Source organism: Petaurus breviceps, unplaced genomic scaffold (assembly GCF_028583685.1).
Source record: "Petaurus breviceps papuanus isolate PSGF00001 unplaced genomic scaffold, PetGlider_PUasm1.0 229, whole genome shotgun sequence".
Classification (NCBI taxonomy): Eukaryota; Metazoa; Chordata; class Mammalia; order Diprotodontia; family Petauridae; genus Petaurus; species Petaurus breviceps.
The window spans coordinates 4,074,171-4,092,016 of record NW_027185903.1 but is presented as its reverse complement, the minus strand read 5'-3'; the positions used below and the strand labels follow the sequence as shown (position 1 = coordinate 4,092,016).

Below are 17,846 nucleotides of genomic sequence, written 5' to 3'. Positions count from 1 at the left end.
ACTTAGTAGCCAGGTAACCTTGGGTGAATCACTTAACCCCAATTGCCCTGCCTGCCCCCCCCAAAAAAAAAAGAGAGAGAGAAAAGCATTGGCTAGACCTTTTGTGGTCCCAAAGAACTAGAAACTACGGGGTTATCCAGGTATTGGGGAATGACTAAACAAGCTCTGGTGCATGAATATAATGGAATATCACTGTGCTATAAGAAACAATAAATACAGAGAACCATGGCAAGACTTTTATGACTCCAATCAAAGGGGAGTTAAGCAGAACCAGCAGAAAAATATACACCATGACCTCAAGCAATAACAAAAATGTACATGGAAAGAATACAAGAACAATCTAAACTGAATGCAATATTATAACAGCCAAGTGCAGCCCTGAAGAAGACATACATATGAGAAGCTATCTTGCCCTAATACATTTCTTTACAGAAATGGGGTCCGTGGATGCGGAATCTTGTACATATGAGATTTTTTCATATTTTGGCTAGTTTTGCTGAACCTTCTTCTTTATTGTCTGGGATAGCTCTTGGGTGGGAGATGGTGGTGAAAAAGGGAAATAACAAAAAAGTAGTTATAAATACAAAAGACATTAATCAAAATTTATTTTTTAAAAAGAACTGAACATATTTATTCACAAAACAAGGGGTACCTGCCTTCAGAAATCCTTAACCCATCCACACGGTGCTTTAAAGTTTCATAAATAAAGTTCATAAAATAAAGTTCATTTTCCTACAAAAATGCTGTGAGGTAGGCATGACCAGAGCCACTGTCCTTATTTTGCTTTGTACTTGTTTTCTTTGGGCATTTATAGAAATGATAAACAATGATCACTCTTGAAGGAAATGCCAGAGGAAGACCTAAAAGGGGACGCTATGAAGGTCAGCAAACTTGGACTGTGGCAACAAAATCTCTCTGGCTCATTAAGATTCTTAGTAAGTATTAAATTCCTTAACCAAAAGGTTTCATTGCTATCCCACTTAGAACACTAATAATCAGCTTGGACTTCCGAGTAACCTAGAAATGTGTACTGGATGATGGTTTTATGGGATAAGAATTGTCATTAGTTTCATGACAGGGTTCATAATTCAGAAATTCCATCTCCCATAATAAAATTATAAACACACCAAATAAACTCTGAAGTTCCCTATCACCTCAACTGAGTCTGAGTCAGTTTTTCAAGATTTATTGCAAAGCTCTCTCTCTGAACCCCATTTCTCATCCCCAATCTCTACCCCTTAAGGCACAAAATTTGGCATTTACAGAGAAATACCAGAAGTCTGAGCATTTTATTAGCCAAGGGAAATCCCAACCTTCTTGGCTCCATTTCTGATGATGACAGCTAGTTTTCCATGTTGAATCATATACTAGCTGCTGCAAATATTTAAAGGGGGGGGAGGGAGGCACACTTTCAAACTATAATCATAAAATGCATAAATAATTATGATTTAGAACTTTCTGCTCATTTTTATAAGGCCAAAACTAAAACAGTCATTTTAAATATCACAATCAAAGTAGAGCACTTCTCTTAAAACACTTTCGACACCATGCCAAGTGTAATCTCTAGGGTTTCTCCATATTACCAGTTTGTATTTCAGGTACCCTTTATATGAAAGTCTACCTATTTTAGACCCCTTTTATCTCTTGTCTCATTCACAAGTCCTACCTCAAATTCCGTGCCCTTCATGAATGCACCCTGTTGACTTCAATAGTAGGAAATTGCCTCCCTCCCTGAATTCCCATAGCATTTAGAGTCTATATACACACTGTACAACTTGATTGTATGACCTCAACAACAACTTCTGGAATTTTAACATTCTATGCTGCCCCATCTTCTGCAATTGTGTTGTCTAGGTTAGTCTTGCTTCCCCCTTCCATATCCCTTGCAGGGTCTGAAGTATCTTATCAATAAATACAAGCTGACTGAAAGATTCAGGGATGCTGACAATTTCATCATGTTTTGTTTCTACTTTTAAAGAAAATCAGAACCTGACAAATGAAGTTCAATTTATCTGTTATCATTGGATTCCTTTACTTACCACTTTAGGATTTCTTATGTACCAAACAAGTCTAGTATTAAACCCCTAAAGTTCCAACTTTATTCCACATCCCCTCTCCCCCTCCCCCCAACAAAATGAAATGCATTACAAACTCTTTGCAGGGTTGGATTTTCATAAGTGGATAAATACATTCAAAGGCAAAATTAAAGTCCAAGTGATATTCTTCATTATTGCTCTCATTGTTTAGAATAAAGTTTCCAAAGCAAGTGAATTGGTGTTTCACTACATATGGCAAATTTCATGACTATCCTATAACCTTTTTGCAAGATGTATAAACAGGATGTTGGTTCTGTAACAGATGCATCCTTAGGTAAATCACAAGAAAAGGGGTTGGTTAGCTAAAATTCATTGCTTTGTTATCATGAACGGAAATATAGTATAATAGGAAGAACATTTCAAATTAGGACATCTGAATTCCAATTCTAATTCTATCATAAACTTGCTGGGCTACCTTGGGCAGGTAACCTAACCTATATGGGCATCAGTTTCCTCATCCGTAAAACAAGTTAACAAGCCCAGTGTTGCCTATAATTCTAGTTGGGTAGGGGGCAAAGGATCTTTTGAGCTTCAGTGAGCTATGACCATGAAGTGTGTGCACTCAGCTTGATATTATGGGGTGAGATTGGAGCACTAAGCTGCCAAATGCATTTGCTCAAAGTCGATCAACCTACCCTGGGATGGAAAAAGAGCAGGTGAAAGGCATTTCGCTGATCAGGGCATAGCTGGGCAGCGAGTGGCACAGGGGATAGGGTGCTGGGCCTGGAGTCAAGAAGACCCAAGTTCAAATCCGAACTCAGACACTTACTTGCTGTGTGACCCTGGGCAAATCTCTTATTCTCTGTGTGTCTCAGTTTCCTCAAATGTAAATGGGAATAATCTAGAGAAGAAAATGGCAAACCACTCCAGTATCTTAGGCAAGAAAACCCAAATAAGGTCAAGAAGAGTCAGACATGACCAAAAAACAACCGAACAACAACAAAAAATGGGAATAATAATAGCATTTCACAGGGTTATTGTAAGGATCAGATGATACTTGTAATTCACTTAGCCTGTGCACATAGTAGGTATTAAATAATTGCTTGTTCAGTGCCTCCACCATCACATCTTTAAAAAACAAAAAAATGCAAGCTAACATATCTTACACAAAATGAATGCTTCACAAATGCTTACTAGTTTGGACTGTGTAATTGTCCAATCCACCTTAACAGAGAGTACAAAAAGTACCCAGACAAATGTTCAGTACTGTTCCTAGACATCAATATGCGATTATCTCCTAAAAATAACAGAATGGTAATCTTCAGGAGATGGAAGGTTGGAAAATGTATTATGTTTAGAATGATACTCTACCTCAGAAGGAAAGATATTCTACTCTAACATAAGTTTAATTTGTTTGTTAATGCACACAGCCCCAAAGCGTTTAATTTCAAGTTAAGAGGTCCTAATGGTGCTTGGCCGTGGCCGCTCATCACCAGGCCCCAAATCCTAACAATATCCATTCCACACCAGAGAGCCCAAAGTCCACCTCATATTCCACTACAACATGACACAAAGATAAACAAGATATACGTGTTATGTATACATAACAATGCATACCAGGGAAAAGTATATAGATTAACTCACTAACTAGAACAGCAAAATGACCTTAAGGTGTATGGCTTTATGTCTATCTTTGTTCTTTATAGCAGAGGTTCTTAACCTGAGATCTGTGAATTGGGTTTTTAAATCAACATTCTGACAACTGTATTTCAATAAAATTGATTTTCTTTGTAATCCTATGAATTTTATTTCATGAATTTAAAAACATTCTGCAAAGGAGTCCAAAGTTTCACTAGACTGCCCAAAGGGGTCCTAACAAAGAAAGGTTAAAAACTCCTCATTTATTTCTAGGTGATCATTAACAATCTGGTCACAGGCTGATTGAAATGGTATCAGAGCAAACAGGGCAGCTATTTCTACTTCAGAGATGCTCAGATCTGAAACTTCTGTCCTCTTCTTTTCTTACCCTCCAGGAACACAAAGAACCTATTTTTCAAAACATTTTTCAACTGCCTCACACAAACATAGGTAAGAAAATTGTACAGCTGGTAATTTAGGTTAGTTCCCTAAGAGTAACCACCACAGTGGGCAAGAAAGTAAACACTTAGCCATTCACTTAGATGAATTCTTTTTCATCTTATTTTCTGCCCTGTATTATCCTGATTACCATACTTTCCTGTTTCATATATCCAAATCCAATCCCAGTGACCCATACTGGAGTTCCACTATACTAGTTGGCTGGCGTTTGCTCAACTAACAAGCTGGCAGGCCACCAAGAAAGCTTTCTTAATGACCACTAGCTCTCTTTAGCAGTTGAATTGGACAGCAATCTTGGGGCAGAAGCACCCAATTAAGCTTCTAACTTCCAGCTGTGTCCTTTCTTCTGTCCTCTTTCCCCTTAAATCTTCACTTAAATATCTCTTTTTAATTTAAACCACTGAATACTGTGTTACCTTTTGCCACCAGTTTCAGAAGCTGCTCTTACTTAGCCACTGATACAAATTTCATTCTTAAGGCATCCTTTTGGGACTATTATTGTATTCCAACTGAATCAGACACATTACTACCACCTAACATTTTTAACCACAGAAGAAATGCTGCTGCCACCTAGCATCCCGACCAGATGAACTCTTGTTCCAACAGGTTTTACTTTAACAGAATATACATTTTCTTTTCACTGTAGAGAAAGTTCACAGAGCTGATTTGTATTTCTATAGTTGTTGGACTAGATAGAGTTTTCCTTCTAAGTAATTACAGTAATAAAGGCAGGGATATGATCAGAGGCCCATAGAAGATTGCAAATTTAGAGCTGGAAGGAATCTTAGAGGTCATTGGAGTTTATTTGGTTTGCCCAAGCTTTCACAGACAGTGAATTGGCAAAGATGAGATCCAAGCCTCAACCCTCTGATTTCAAATCTAGTCTTCTTTCCGCTAGAACACAAGAGCCTCGATGTCATATAAAATGATTTGAGCATCCTTGACTTCACTGTATGTACAGATCACAACCCCTGATGATCTGAGAGTTGTGAGGACCAAACAATTTACTGATGAAACTCTCAATGCGTTTAAGGTAGTCCTTCAATGAAAGGTATACAGTCCATTGTTAGGTCTTTTCTCAAAAGTCTTTTCAACCTGATAAAGACTTCCCAAAAAAGATTTTCCAAGTCCAAAACCTTCAAGAGCCTAGAGTTATACAGGACTGTCAAGTATCTGAGTGGGTTTTTTGCAGAGGTCATATGGACTACAGATGTGGTAAAGCACCCTGGAGGAGAGAGCATACACACTGGGCACTTAACACCTGAAAATCAGATCATCTAGAGAACTAAAATGGTATTTTGCGGTTACCCAGCAAACAGAGAATCCATCAGAGCTGTAAATGACGAGTCATGATGTAGCCTCAGGGGATAGGCATGTGACACGTCAGCCACAAATGACTACAATCTCTACCTATTGCATCAATGCAGTTGTGTCAAGATGTCAAATATAATTCATGGTAAAGCAATAAAATCCAGGGTTCACAAACACCTTAATTACATAAGGTTAAAAGACTGCTGAGCAAGCCTCTTGTTCTAAAGCCACCATCTATCTCCCTTCCACAGACCCCTCCTAGCCAACAGCTCTGGTTAAGACATTTAGTATGCAATTTTGTTGCCAGATGGGAGTCCCAACATGGACTTCTGAATCCAATTTCTGAAGTGACTTCAGCAAAAATGTAATTGGTTTTAATCCCTCTGAGAATGATAATTTCCTATTTTCTCCACTGGGGCACACATTAGCAGGATAACCAATTCACTACCGTTTTTTTTTTAAAGGGACAATGGGGAAGCACCAAGATGTGCCAGGCGAAAATCAGAGGAGTGTTAGTTATCTTTAATTATGATCAATTATAGTAAATTGAAGTAATTAAATCAACTTTAGCTTTCTGGGTAAGGCCAAAAGTAGACTATGGCTTCCTGACGTTTAAGTCATCAGTCTATTCCCATGAAAACAGTTTCTCTTTAAAAAGAGCTCCCCTTCATAAGACAGCTTTAACATTTTGCCAATTTCTCTTCTTTCTTTTTATAGTGGCACTTTTCCAGCCTTCTCTCCTAAGGCCTCCAGTTTCTCTGTCTAAGAAAGTTTCAGGGAGCCACATTCTCAAACAGAAAGAATTCAACATGCCATTCACAAACCTTGCACTGAGAGGGTTGGGCGGTGGTGGTGATGGCGGGAATGCTTCTCTTCTCTGAAGTTATTAACCTAAAGCCTTATCAAGGTGGGAGTGAAGTCTTACAGTACAAGCTAACAGAGACTACACAGCCAGACTGTGAGTCACAGGGTACTTACATCATTCTTCCTGAACTTTGCTTTCAAGCTCTTCATGTTTAGTCCATTCAGCCTTTCAAAGCAAGAAGAAATTTTTCAACACCTAAGCAAAAGGAGAAAGGAAAAAGTAAATTTCTAAGATTCTAAATAAACACCGTCTGTACTTTCCCCAGGTCAGACAACATCTCTCTCTCTCTGTCTCTATCTCTTTTCCATGCTGGGAAATTCTACTTTCACATTATCACCTGGACCTACTCCCCGTGGATCCTAAAACCTACTTAAATTTTAAAGATCACTAGAATCCCAATCACTCAAACATTAATTGAAGTAAAACTTTTTGCCAAGGGTTCATTCAGAATAACAGCAAGCACTTATATATTATTTTAAGTTTAGAAAAGTGTTTTACATGTTACCTGATATGATTACCACAACAGCCCTGTGAGGTAGGCGCTATTATTATCTCCATTTTTATAGATGAGAAAAATGAGGCTGAGAAAATAATTGATTCTGGATCCAACACTCTATTCACTGACCCAACCCTGAGGATCTTCCCATCCCAGATTGATTTTTTTTTTGACTAGGTAAAAGAGGCCATTCTTTGTTTCATTTCTTACCATAGCATTAATCAGTGAATGGGTATTGCCTCAGTCAAACAGACCTGGGAAAGACCTTAGCTTAAAAAAGTCACGGTCTCCCACTGCATCCAGGGCCATCTCCAGTTGCCCTGATCTATATCTTGCTACTGGACCCAGATGGCTCCAGAGCAGAGAGTGAGGCCGGTGACGCTGCACAGGCTTCCCTCACTTAAATCCAATTCACTTGCATATTATGGCATCACCTCCCTGATATTGTGGTCCTCTTCAGGACCGGACAAACACCAACACTGACCCCACCTAGTTGCCTCCTGATCTAAGGCACAATGCTACCTCAAAGTGTGACTTTAGGGAGATCTCCCTGAACAACACATCCACAGGCCAGGTCAGACTCTAGCCGGTGTAAAGAGATTCACCACTGCTTTCTAAAACAGAAAGAAGTACAGCAGGAATCTAAACAAGTATGTTATCGAGTTCACACAAAGAAATAGGGAACAAAATTTCAAGAAAAAATTTTTTGCAATTATTTCCATTCACATTACTAGCCCTTCACATTCTTAGTACTAGAATTAAGCTGTTCAATTTCTTTTAAAGGAGTAAAGAGGTTTGTATTCCAGATTCTGTTCTTTCCCAGTCTGATCCTGCATGAATTCTCATCTTCCTACCATACAGTGCAATTAGGAGGGGGAAAAAAGCAATATGTAATGAACAAAGTTGGTGGCCCACTTCACCTCACCACCCCCCAGCCTCCTCAATCCAACTGTGCCATACTGTTTTCAAGTCAAGTCAACAAGTATTTTATTAATCACTTACCATGAGCCAAACAAGCATCAGGCTAAGTGGGGATGCAAAACCGTGTAAACATAGTCATTACCTTCAAAGAGCTCCAGTGGAAGGGCAGGAAGACAATGTGAAAACAGCTAGATACAAACAGGATATATATGGGACAAACTGGAAGTAATCTCAAAAGGGAGACACTAGCAATAAGGGGGGCTGGGAAAGGGTTTTGGTAGAAGGTGAAATTTTAGAGGGAACTGAAGGAAGCCAGGAGAGCATGGTGACAAAGATGAGGAGGAAGAAAATTGCACACATGGGACAACAGCCTGTGAAAATGCCCAGAGGCAAGAGTATGATTTATGATGTTCAAGGAACAGCCAGTGGGGATGGATTGCAGAGTCCATGGAGGGGAGTAAGATTATGAAGACTGGAAAAGGCCAAGTTACAAAGGGCTTTTAAAGCCAGAGGATTTTGTATTCGATCCTAGAATAGAGTGGTGACCATGATCAGACCTATACTTTAGGAAGATCAATTTGAAATCTGACTGAGAATGGACTGGAATGAGGAAAGGCTTGAGGCAGGGAGACCAATCAGCTGGATATTTCAATAATCCAGGTATGAAGGGATAGGGCCTCAACCAGGTGGTGGCAGGCTCAGAGTAGAGAAGAGTACAGATTCAAAAGATGTTACAAAGGTAGAAATGACAGGACTTGGCAACTGATGGGATATGGAAGGATAGGGTGAGAGAGTGGGGAGTCAAGAATGACACCTAATTTTTGAGCTCATTCAAAAGATACGGCAAACCCACAATTCATTTCCTAAGAGAACTCTAAAAGTTTGAATGGTGATAAATTAATTACAATTACAAAGTTATTTGGAGAGTACATGAATTTCTGTAAATAGTAAAAATCAATTTACCTCTACCTATAATAAGTGAAAACAGACAAGTTTCAGCATTCAGCATCCACTAGCTCTGGAATCAGAAGATATGTATTCAAATGTAGCTTTTGATGCTTTCTGCCTGTGTGACCTTGGGCCAACTGCTTCACCTCTCTGCGCCTCAGTTTCCTCAACTATAAAATAAGGGAATTGAACTAGATGACTCTCACAGTCTCTTCCAGTGCAATATCTATGCTCTTAGAACTCCAATTCAGGACTGATATCAATCAAATGTTTACTCTGGCTAATAAGTAACTCCTTTAAAAATTACTTTTAAGGTCAGATTAAAGTCTTCTCTCCACCACCCACAAATCTGAGCAATATTGATCATCTGGGATATAGAAGTAGGTAAGCTGTTTCACAGCTGTGATCACAGTACTGAAGTCAAAAGATGACCCCCTCACAATACAGCCTTTGTTTTCATTGTAGCACCTTTCTTATGACAAGATCTGCCTTTAACAAATAGTATAAAGGAAGGAAAGAAGCATTTGGGAGGCAGAGTCAATACATCAAATGTTAGGAAGCAGGGTGGTGAACTCCCCTCCACAAACTTCTCTCCAAACAGATCAAGAAAACCCATTAATTCAAATCTTGAAATTCACTGTGAATCCTCTGTCTAGCCCAGTTCAGCTTAAAGAGAAAGACAGGGACATTTATGGACACTGGGGACAAGAGCAGCAGCATGCCTGGAGCAGGCTCTTCGGTGCCCAAGAAGAGGTCCTAGATTCATCCGAGGGCACTGCAGTGGAGACTGATGTCAACTGGCAGCTTTGTTGAGGACTATCCCATTCCTAGTGACAGATCCAGGGCAGATGGACAAGAGGACCTGAGCAGGGAGTGACATTCCTGGATAGGGGGACTGTGGGCTGTGTATGGATAAAACAAGGCAGTTCAGAAGCCAGCAGCAGCAGTGGTGTGGCTCAGACACTAACTAGACTCAGAACTGGGTCTTACTTCCAGCATCTGGTCCAGCCCAAAGAAGAAAAAACCAGGGCAAGAAACCAAGAACAAAGAGGAGATCTGAAACAACCCAGTTTTCCAGCTGGTGGAGAAGGGCTGAATCCAACAACTTCTACGCTTCTGCATAGACCCAAACTCAGGTCCTGAAACTTGAAGAGCTCAAATCAGGGGGGCAACAATCAGATTTTGCCCTGGACCAGGCCTCTTTGGGAGCACTGAAAGGTTCCCAGCCTGTCCCTGAGATCCTGGAACAACATAACACTCAATACCCTCAGAAAGCAGCAGTACAAGCATTCCTTTAGAAAAGTGGCAAAGCCGAGATTTGACAATAAGTTCAAAGTCAGGAAGTAGGCTGGAAAAATGGGGCAAATAATGAGTTATTCTGGTGGCAGGACACTCAAGACATGAACAAATAAGAAAACTATGACTCCAAGACATCTACAAGCATGGACAGAAACTCAATTAAAATCACTGGAAGAGCTCAAGCAAGAGTTAAAAGATATTTTAAACTGTTTTCTATAAATGGAATGAGAATACTTCAGGAAAAAAAAAACTGAAAAAGAAATGAGAGTTATGGAAGAAAGAATTGTAAAGGAAATTAATGGTCTGGTACAAGAGGTAGCAAAACCTTGCCCAAGGAACAAACTCCCTGAAAATTAGGATGGACCAATTAGAAGCCAACACTTCCATGAGGCAACAAGGAATATTAAAAGAAAGTGAAACATCGTATCTGTGATGACTAACTTTGATAGACTGGGCTCCTCTCGGCAATGCAATGAATGCTATAAGACAACCCCAAAAGACTCATGGTGGAAAGGGCCATCCACATCCAAAGAAAGAATTACAGAGTCTGAATGCAGATTGAAGCAAACTATTTGTTCTCTCTCTTTTTTGTTTTGTTCCTTCTTTCTCATTGTTTATTCCACTGGTTATAATTCTTCTTTACAATTTGATTAATGTTTAGTGTGAAGGTATTTATAAAACCCATATCAGATTGCAGGCCACTATAGGTGGGGGAGGGAGGAGGAGAGAAAATATGGAACTCAAAAGCTTGTGGAACTGAATGAAGTAAACTAAAAGTAAATAAATAAATAAAATGAAAAAAGTCAAAAGGCGAAAAAAATAGAAGACCTGACCGACTTGGAAAACAGATCCTCAACAACTGACAACTTATTTCAATAAACCCTGAAAGAAAATTTCCCAGAACTATTAGAACCAGAAGACAAAGGAGAAATAAAAAATCCACTGGTTATCTCCTAAAAGAAACCCCAAAATGAATATTCCTTGGAGTATTACACTACATTCTAGATCCAAGAAAAAATATTGTAAGCAATCATAAAGAAAAAATGTAAGACTGAGGAGTCACAGTCAGGATCACATATGATTTAGCAGTCACCACTTTAAAGGAGTGGAGAACCTAGAAGTTAAAAAAAAAAAAAGGACTTACAGTCAAGAATAACAACCAAGCAAAGCTGAGAAAAATGCAATAGGGGAGAGGGGGAGGGGGAACCTTAATGATATAAAGGACTTCCAAGCATTCCTGATAAAAAGACTAGAGCTACTCAGAAACTCTGAAGTGCAAACATAGGAGTGAAGAGAAGTATAGAAGGGTAAACATAATGAATAATAATAAAGGATAAATGAGGACAAACTGCTTACGTGTAAATATAGGGAGAGATACATGAATAGCCTCTGAACCCTATTATCATCAGGGTTCACTAAGGGAGTCCAATCCAATAAGACTAGGCTCCGAAAGTGATTGTCTTGATAATCTTAAAAAAAAATAGCAGGTGGGGGCGGCTAGGTGGTGCAGTAAATAGAGCACTGGTCCTGAAGTCAGGAGGACCTGAGCTCAAATCCGACCTCAGACACTTAACACATACTAGCCATGTGACCTTGGGCAAGTCACTTAACCCCAATTGCCCTGCTCTCCCCCCTCCCAAAAAAAAAAACAAACAGCAGAAGTGCAGAGGAGAAGGAATACACACTGGAGAGGCTGGGAAAGATAGGCTAAGGAAAATTCTCTCACATAATTCCTTCTATACAAACAAGGAAGGGATGAAGGAAGCACTCACACTTAAATCTCACTGTCATCTGAACTGGCCAAAAGAAGGAAGAATACATGTATGTATCCCACATGGATAGGTAGGTACAGAAATATATTCCACTCAATAGGGAAATAGAAGAGAAAGAGGAAAAGGGGGTGAGAGAATTAGAGGAAGGGTGGATTAAAGGAGGGATTTGTCCTAAGTAAAAAGAATTCTAAGGGTAAATAAAAATAACTATAGCTCTCTTTGTGGTAATAAAGAATGGAAATCTGATAGGGCACCCATAAATTGGGGACTGGATAAACAAATTGTGCCATAGAAATGTGATGGAATACTATTGTGCTAAACTTTTATCAACATGATAATTAACCAGGACTGCATAAGACCAATGATGAGATACATCACCAACCTTCTCTTAGAAAGGTAAAGTGGACTGAGAATGTAGAATGCAACAAATTTATTTTGGACATGGACAATACATAAAGTTGTTCGTATTAACTATATATGTGTTTAATGGGTGTTGTTTTTCTTTGTGTTTTCAATGGGAAGGGGAGTGGGTGGGAAGGTGAGAAGGCATGGATCTTGGATGATTAAAACAAAATATTTTTTAAAAACAAACAAAATCCCCATACACACTGAACACCACAGTATCTTGCAACTTATGTACTTTGCAGTGTTGTCAATAGGCTATAAAATGTCTTACCTCCCAAGATCCTGTCTTGCCACTCTATCAATAAGACAGAGGGGACAGAATATTCCAAGGCTCAAATTTTTGTATTCTATTAAGATTAAAAAAAAAAAACCAAAACAACACTTTTAAGAGTGCTCCATGGTGGAAAGTTTGTGTTGCTTTCTAATAAATGAAATGAAACTGTATTATTCCCTATTGTATTTTTTTAAGTACCCTTTATGTACCAGACACTGCTAAGCATTTTACAATTATTATATCATTTGAGCCTCATGACAACTCTGGGAGGTAACTTTGTTATCCAGATTTTATAGATGAGGGAAATGGGGCAAGACAGATTTTAAATTAGGGTTAACATAGCTTAGTAGATGTCTTCTGTCAAATATGAACTCAGGTATTCCTAATTCCTGGCAGAGCCACACACCTGCCTCTAAAAAGATGAAACCTACCTACCTTATCATCTCAAACACTTTAATTGCATTAAGCCTCTATGCACTCTATCCCTTCCATTCCCTGGGATCCCTTTCTAGTCACTGCTGAAAGAACACTTAGTATCATTTGTATTTGGGGATGAGATACACGTCTGAGCTTTCATCCACTCACTGATGAACATCATCATCTTGAATTCAATGTAGAATAGGATTAGATGTGTGAGATCAATGACACAGGAGTGTTTCCAGTTTTAGGAGAGTCTCAAGAGAGTTGCCTCCAACACTAAGGGTTAGGTGCCCCTTCCAGGATCACAAAATCATTGCCAGGCAAAGGCAAGACTTCAACTCAGGTCTTCCTGACTCTTGGGTCAGGTCTCTGGCCACTGCACTAAGCACAGGTGCATGGGTGTGAAGAACCCTCCCCTACAAACACACATTCCCTACTCCCCACCCTCTACCCCCATCTCTAGGTGCTGGCAAAGAATGATCAGAGTAACCTGTTTGCTTCAGGGAACAAGTTCAAGGCTTGCTGAGTTAATCTACAGAATGGTCATTTTCTGTGCTCATGCAGATAACACTAGGGTATACAGGGGAATAAAAGAAATTGTATAATATTTTAACCTTTTATCTGAGTTAAGAAGTGGAATGGATTAAATTTCATCTCTTCCCCAAGGAAGAGATTCCCATCCTCTGGAGCAAGCCCAAAGGAGACCAGCCAAAATTCAAGCAAGATGGGGTAGGAAGCAAAAAAAAAAAAAAAAAAAAAAAAAAAGGAAAGGTCTGAATAATCTACCAGTTTGTAATTGTTTCCTAGATAACCAAGAGTTAGGGTTACCTTTCTAGTGGTCCAAATTGTATCTGTAGTTTACCATCTAAATCCTCATGATCTTATTAGAAAAATCAAATGTTATGTGAACACACTTTTCCATTTCGAGAGCAGAGTCTATACCTAAGGCAGGTTTATCACGGTCATTTTTACGGTCGTTGTTGTCGTCTCATCATCATGATTTCTTTTGCAGTTTGTTTGGGATTTGATAGTCTGGGGAGGGTTATGTTGTTGGTTTTTAGTAGATTGAGAATTAGCATTATTCTGAGAATGAGAGGAAAGCTAACAAACTCTTATCGTAATGTGATAAGTAAATATAGTAAGTGATTCCAAAAAAGTTCTCAAGGGAATTAAGTTAATGTAGTCAGGCAGAAGATTACTCTTAACTACAAGATGAGTATCATTCTGAAACACACTGGTTCATCTCACATTTAAAAACATAACTCCTTGGTAATTCCATATCTTAAATTTCAAGATAATAAACAAACAAATAAACACAAGGGCCAAGAAGATGACTTTAAAAAGACTGCAGGCTGTTAGCTCCAGAACTAAGAAATGGGGAGAGAGAATTTTTTTTTTAAGTTTGGAATTCTATTTGGGATTTAGTAAATTAAAGTGCCCCAAGATACATGACTCATATAATGCCCCAGAACAAGTCATTAATGATTAATCTAACTGTCAATAAAGTGGAAGTTTTTGTTTTCTGAATGTCACATCAAAGTTGTTCTGTCACAATACATCTGCTTATAAGAAAATAGTCTCAACAGCCAATAAATCAAGTTTGTTTTCCCTACTCAGTCTCTATTCTACTTCTGGCCCTGATTCCAAGGTCTTATTGACATCCTTGCCTATCAAAAAAAAAAAATGCAAGAGCAGGTCCTCCCAGGTTCCCTGGGTCAGCTTCCTTCTTCTCTCTCCAGCTTCCTGTGTGCTGTCCCCACTTTTCCTTTTTTTCCAGTACACAAACCCCAGGCTAAATGCCTAGGGCCTATGATAACCCACCTGAACTAATTCCTGGATAACTAACTTAGGATCTTTCACCAGACCTTCATCATACCAGTGATTCTGAAACCAATCCACAGTCTTTGTTCAAAGACCATTCATTCCCCAAGTCCCCACTTACTGCTCCCTTATTCCTCCCCCAGCCCGATATTCCCCAACAACCTACTTTAAAGCAATCACCCTTTCCACTGTGCTCTGCCGGCTCTACAGGTGACAAATTTACTTTCATCTTAAACCATTTCCTTTCTCACTCCCTCCATCTTATTGCACCTAATCAATTAATAAACATTTAAGCATCTACTATGTGTCAGGCACTGTTCCAAAGCACTGAAGATACAAAAAGAGGCAAAAAACCCCACCACCCTGCTCTCTCAAGGAGTTTACAGTCTAATGGAGGAGACAACAAGCAAACAAATATATACAAACCATATATACAATAAAAAGAGAAAAATTAACAGAGAAAAGGTACTAGAATTAAGGGGGTTGGGAAAGGCTTCCTGTAAAAGACAGAATTTAATGGGGACTGAAAGGAAGCCAAGAAAGTCAATAAGCAGAGATGAGGAGAGAGATCTGGGTTCTGAACATGAAGGGCAGCCAAAGAAAATGCCAGGAGCCAGAGGGATGGAATGTCTTGTTCATGGAAAAGAAAGAAGACCGGTGCCACTGGACTAAAGAGTGTGGGGAAGGGAGTAAGGTGTAAAAAGACTGGAAAGGCGGGAGTGCTTTAGATTATTATAAAGGGCTTTGAATGTTAAGAGAATCTTTTTTTTTTTGATCCTGGAGGCAAAAGGAAGACAACTGGAGTTCATCAAATAGAAGAGTGACATGGTCAGACCTGGACTTTGGGAAAGTCCATCATTCTGGTGTTTGAATGGAGGATGGATTGGACTAGGGAAGCCTGAGGCTTCTGAGGAAGCCAGACCCACCAAGAGTCCATTTCCATACTCCAGGCATGAGATGATGAGGGCTGCGTTAGTGGTGACAGTGGCAGAATAAAGGAGAGGACTTAAATGAGAGAGATCGAAGAGGTGACAAGCCTAGACAACTGACTGAATATGGAAGTGAGAAATGACAGAGGAATCCAGAATGACTCCTAGGTTGTGGGCCTGAGGAAATAAGTACGAGGATGGTGTGGTTTTCTACAGTAATAGGAAAGGGGGGTGAGGTGGGGAGCCAGTAGGGGAAAAGAAAATGAGTTATGGAAATATGTTTCACATGATTATGCATGTATTATTACCTAAATATATATTATATATTATATAAATATATATTACCTAAATCAAACCGCTTACGGTCTCAGGGGAGAGGGTGCAGAGGGAGGGAGAGAATGTGAAAACTCAAAAATTTTGAAAACGAATGTTAAAAATTGTTTTTACATGTAATTGGGAAAAAATGAAATATTTTTAAAAGTAAAAAACAAAATTTTAAAAAAGAGGATGAGTTTTGTTTTTGACATGTTTAGTTTAAGATGTTTAAGACTCACTGAGACCTGGTGCCCTACTGATGACACAGCTTTCCTGCCATCCTTTCCAGAACTTGTTATGCTTTCATCTATACCCTCTCCTCCAATGACTGGTCCTGGAAGGGGTGTCCTAATACTCCCTGCTCCCCATTGCCACTTCCAGGCTCTCCCTCTCCCTCTCCCCCCATCACTCAACAACCTCTCCTTCTAGAGGAGGTTTATTCAATCTATATTTATCATCCAGCAGTTGGTAGCTATTATCTACCAGCTTCCAGGTCACTTTTATTCCTTCCTCAACAAGTTGTGTGGGAGTCTCTCCTCAACCCATTCCTTCATACTAGGAGACAATTGGCTGGAGAAGAGAGAATGAAAGGGACCAATCAATTCAGTAGATTGTCCCCTCTACCATTCCCATTGCCTCGATTATCTTCAGCCTTCCCTATCTAGTGGCTGGATCTCTACTTCCCACAAACAAGGCTATTTCTCTTCTATCCTTAAGAAAGTCTCACTTGATATAGTTTCACTGGCTATCATCCTATCTTTCCTCAATTCCATGTTTTAACTCTGTGAAGACTATCTACAATCCTCGTTTCCACTTCGTATCCTTTTATTCTCTTCTTAACTTTTCCTAACTTTCTGGAATCTGGCTTTTGACTTCATTCAACCAAAAATGTTCTCTCCAATGTTACTAAAGATCTCTTATTTACCAAATATAACAGCCTTTCCTTAATCCTCATCCTTCTTGATCCACTGCATCCTAGGCCATCTCTGCTGTCTCCTTTTTGTCCTGCCACTGGACTTGGATAACTGGAGGAGTGGGGCTGATGATTTCAAAGCTCACATCACTTAAATCAAATTCACTCGAAAGTCAAGAGGCGGCTAGGTGGCAGAGTGAATAGAGCAGCAGCCCTGGAGTCAAATCCGGCCTCAGACACTTGACGCTTAACTAGCTGTGTGTGTGACTTTGGGCAAGTCACTTAACCCCAACTGTCCTCCAAAAGGAAAAAAAAAAGTCAACAACACCTTTGTGATGTCATTGATCTTCTTCAAGGACTTACAACACATCCTTGATCTCTCCGTAACCTTTGACACTGTCCATCATTCTGTTCTCTTTGATACCCTCTTCTTTCTTCACAGGTTTTCATGACACTTTCTCCTGGTTCTCTTCCTATCTTCATCCAGGTCTTGCCCGATAACCAATTATTATGGTATTAAAAGATAAAATATGTTGGTATTATACAATACTATTCATATATTTTATGAATTTTTAAACTTTTTCTATGTTGTCTACTGACCTTCACGTGTTGTTTTTGGCTTCCACATAACTCCCCCAAAATTCTCACTTAATTTCTTATGCCAACCCACAATACCTCATTGAGGTAACTGTAGTTTCACTACTGATGATTTTACTTAGGTACCCAAGTTTGGATGTGTGAAAGTTTGTACTATTATGTGGCAAAAAGCTTCTACTAAACACTTTAGAATCATCATGGACAAAAACAGACTTTTACCATCTGCTGGATTCAGAACAAACCTTCTGCTCTATATCCATTTAACATTAAGGATCAAAGCTTATTAAAAATCTGTCAGGGTGCAGTGGCTGGAGGTTATATTCCAAGGAGCACCATATCGGTGGTGACCGGGGATTAGTGACAATCACATCCATGTTTAGCTAGTGATGTAATTTAAATTTCTCCATATATTCCCTTGGGAACTTTT

The 17,846-nt window shown here is 39.3% G+C and overlaps 1 protein-coding gene across 7 annotated transcripts in view; it reads right to left on the bottom strand.

Moving 5' to 3' along the window:
• Nucleotides 1-17,846, bottom strand: part of RAI14 (retinoic acid induced 14) — a 183,390-nt gene that overhangs the window by 137,365 nt on the left and 28,179 nt on the right. For all 7 annotated transcript variants that reach the window (XM_069096109.1, XM_069096104.1, XM_069096110.1 and 4 more), the window contains exon 2: nucleotides 6,423-6,504. In XM_069096109.1, coding sequence (XP_068952210.1) covers nucleotides 6,423-6,458 — 36 coding nt within the window. In that variant the 5' untranslated portion in view covers nucleotides 6,459-6,504. The remainder of the gene's footprint in view (nucleotides 1-6,422; nucleotides 6,505-17,846) is intronic.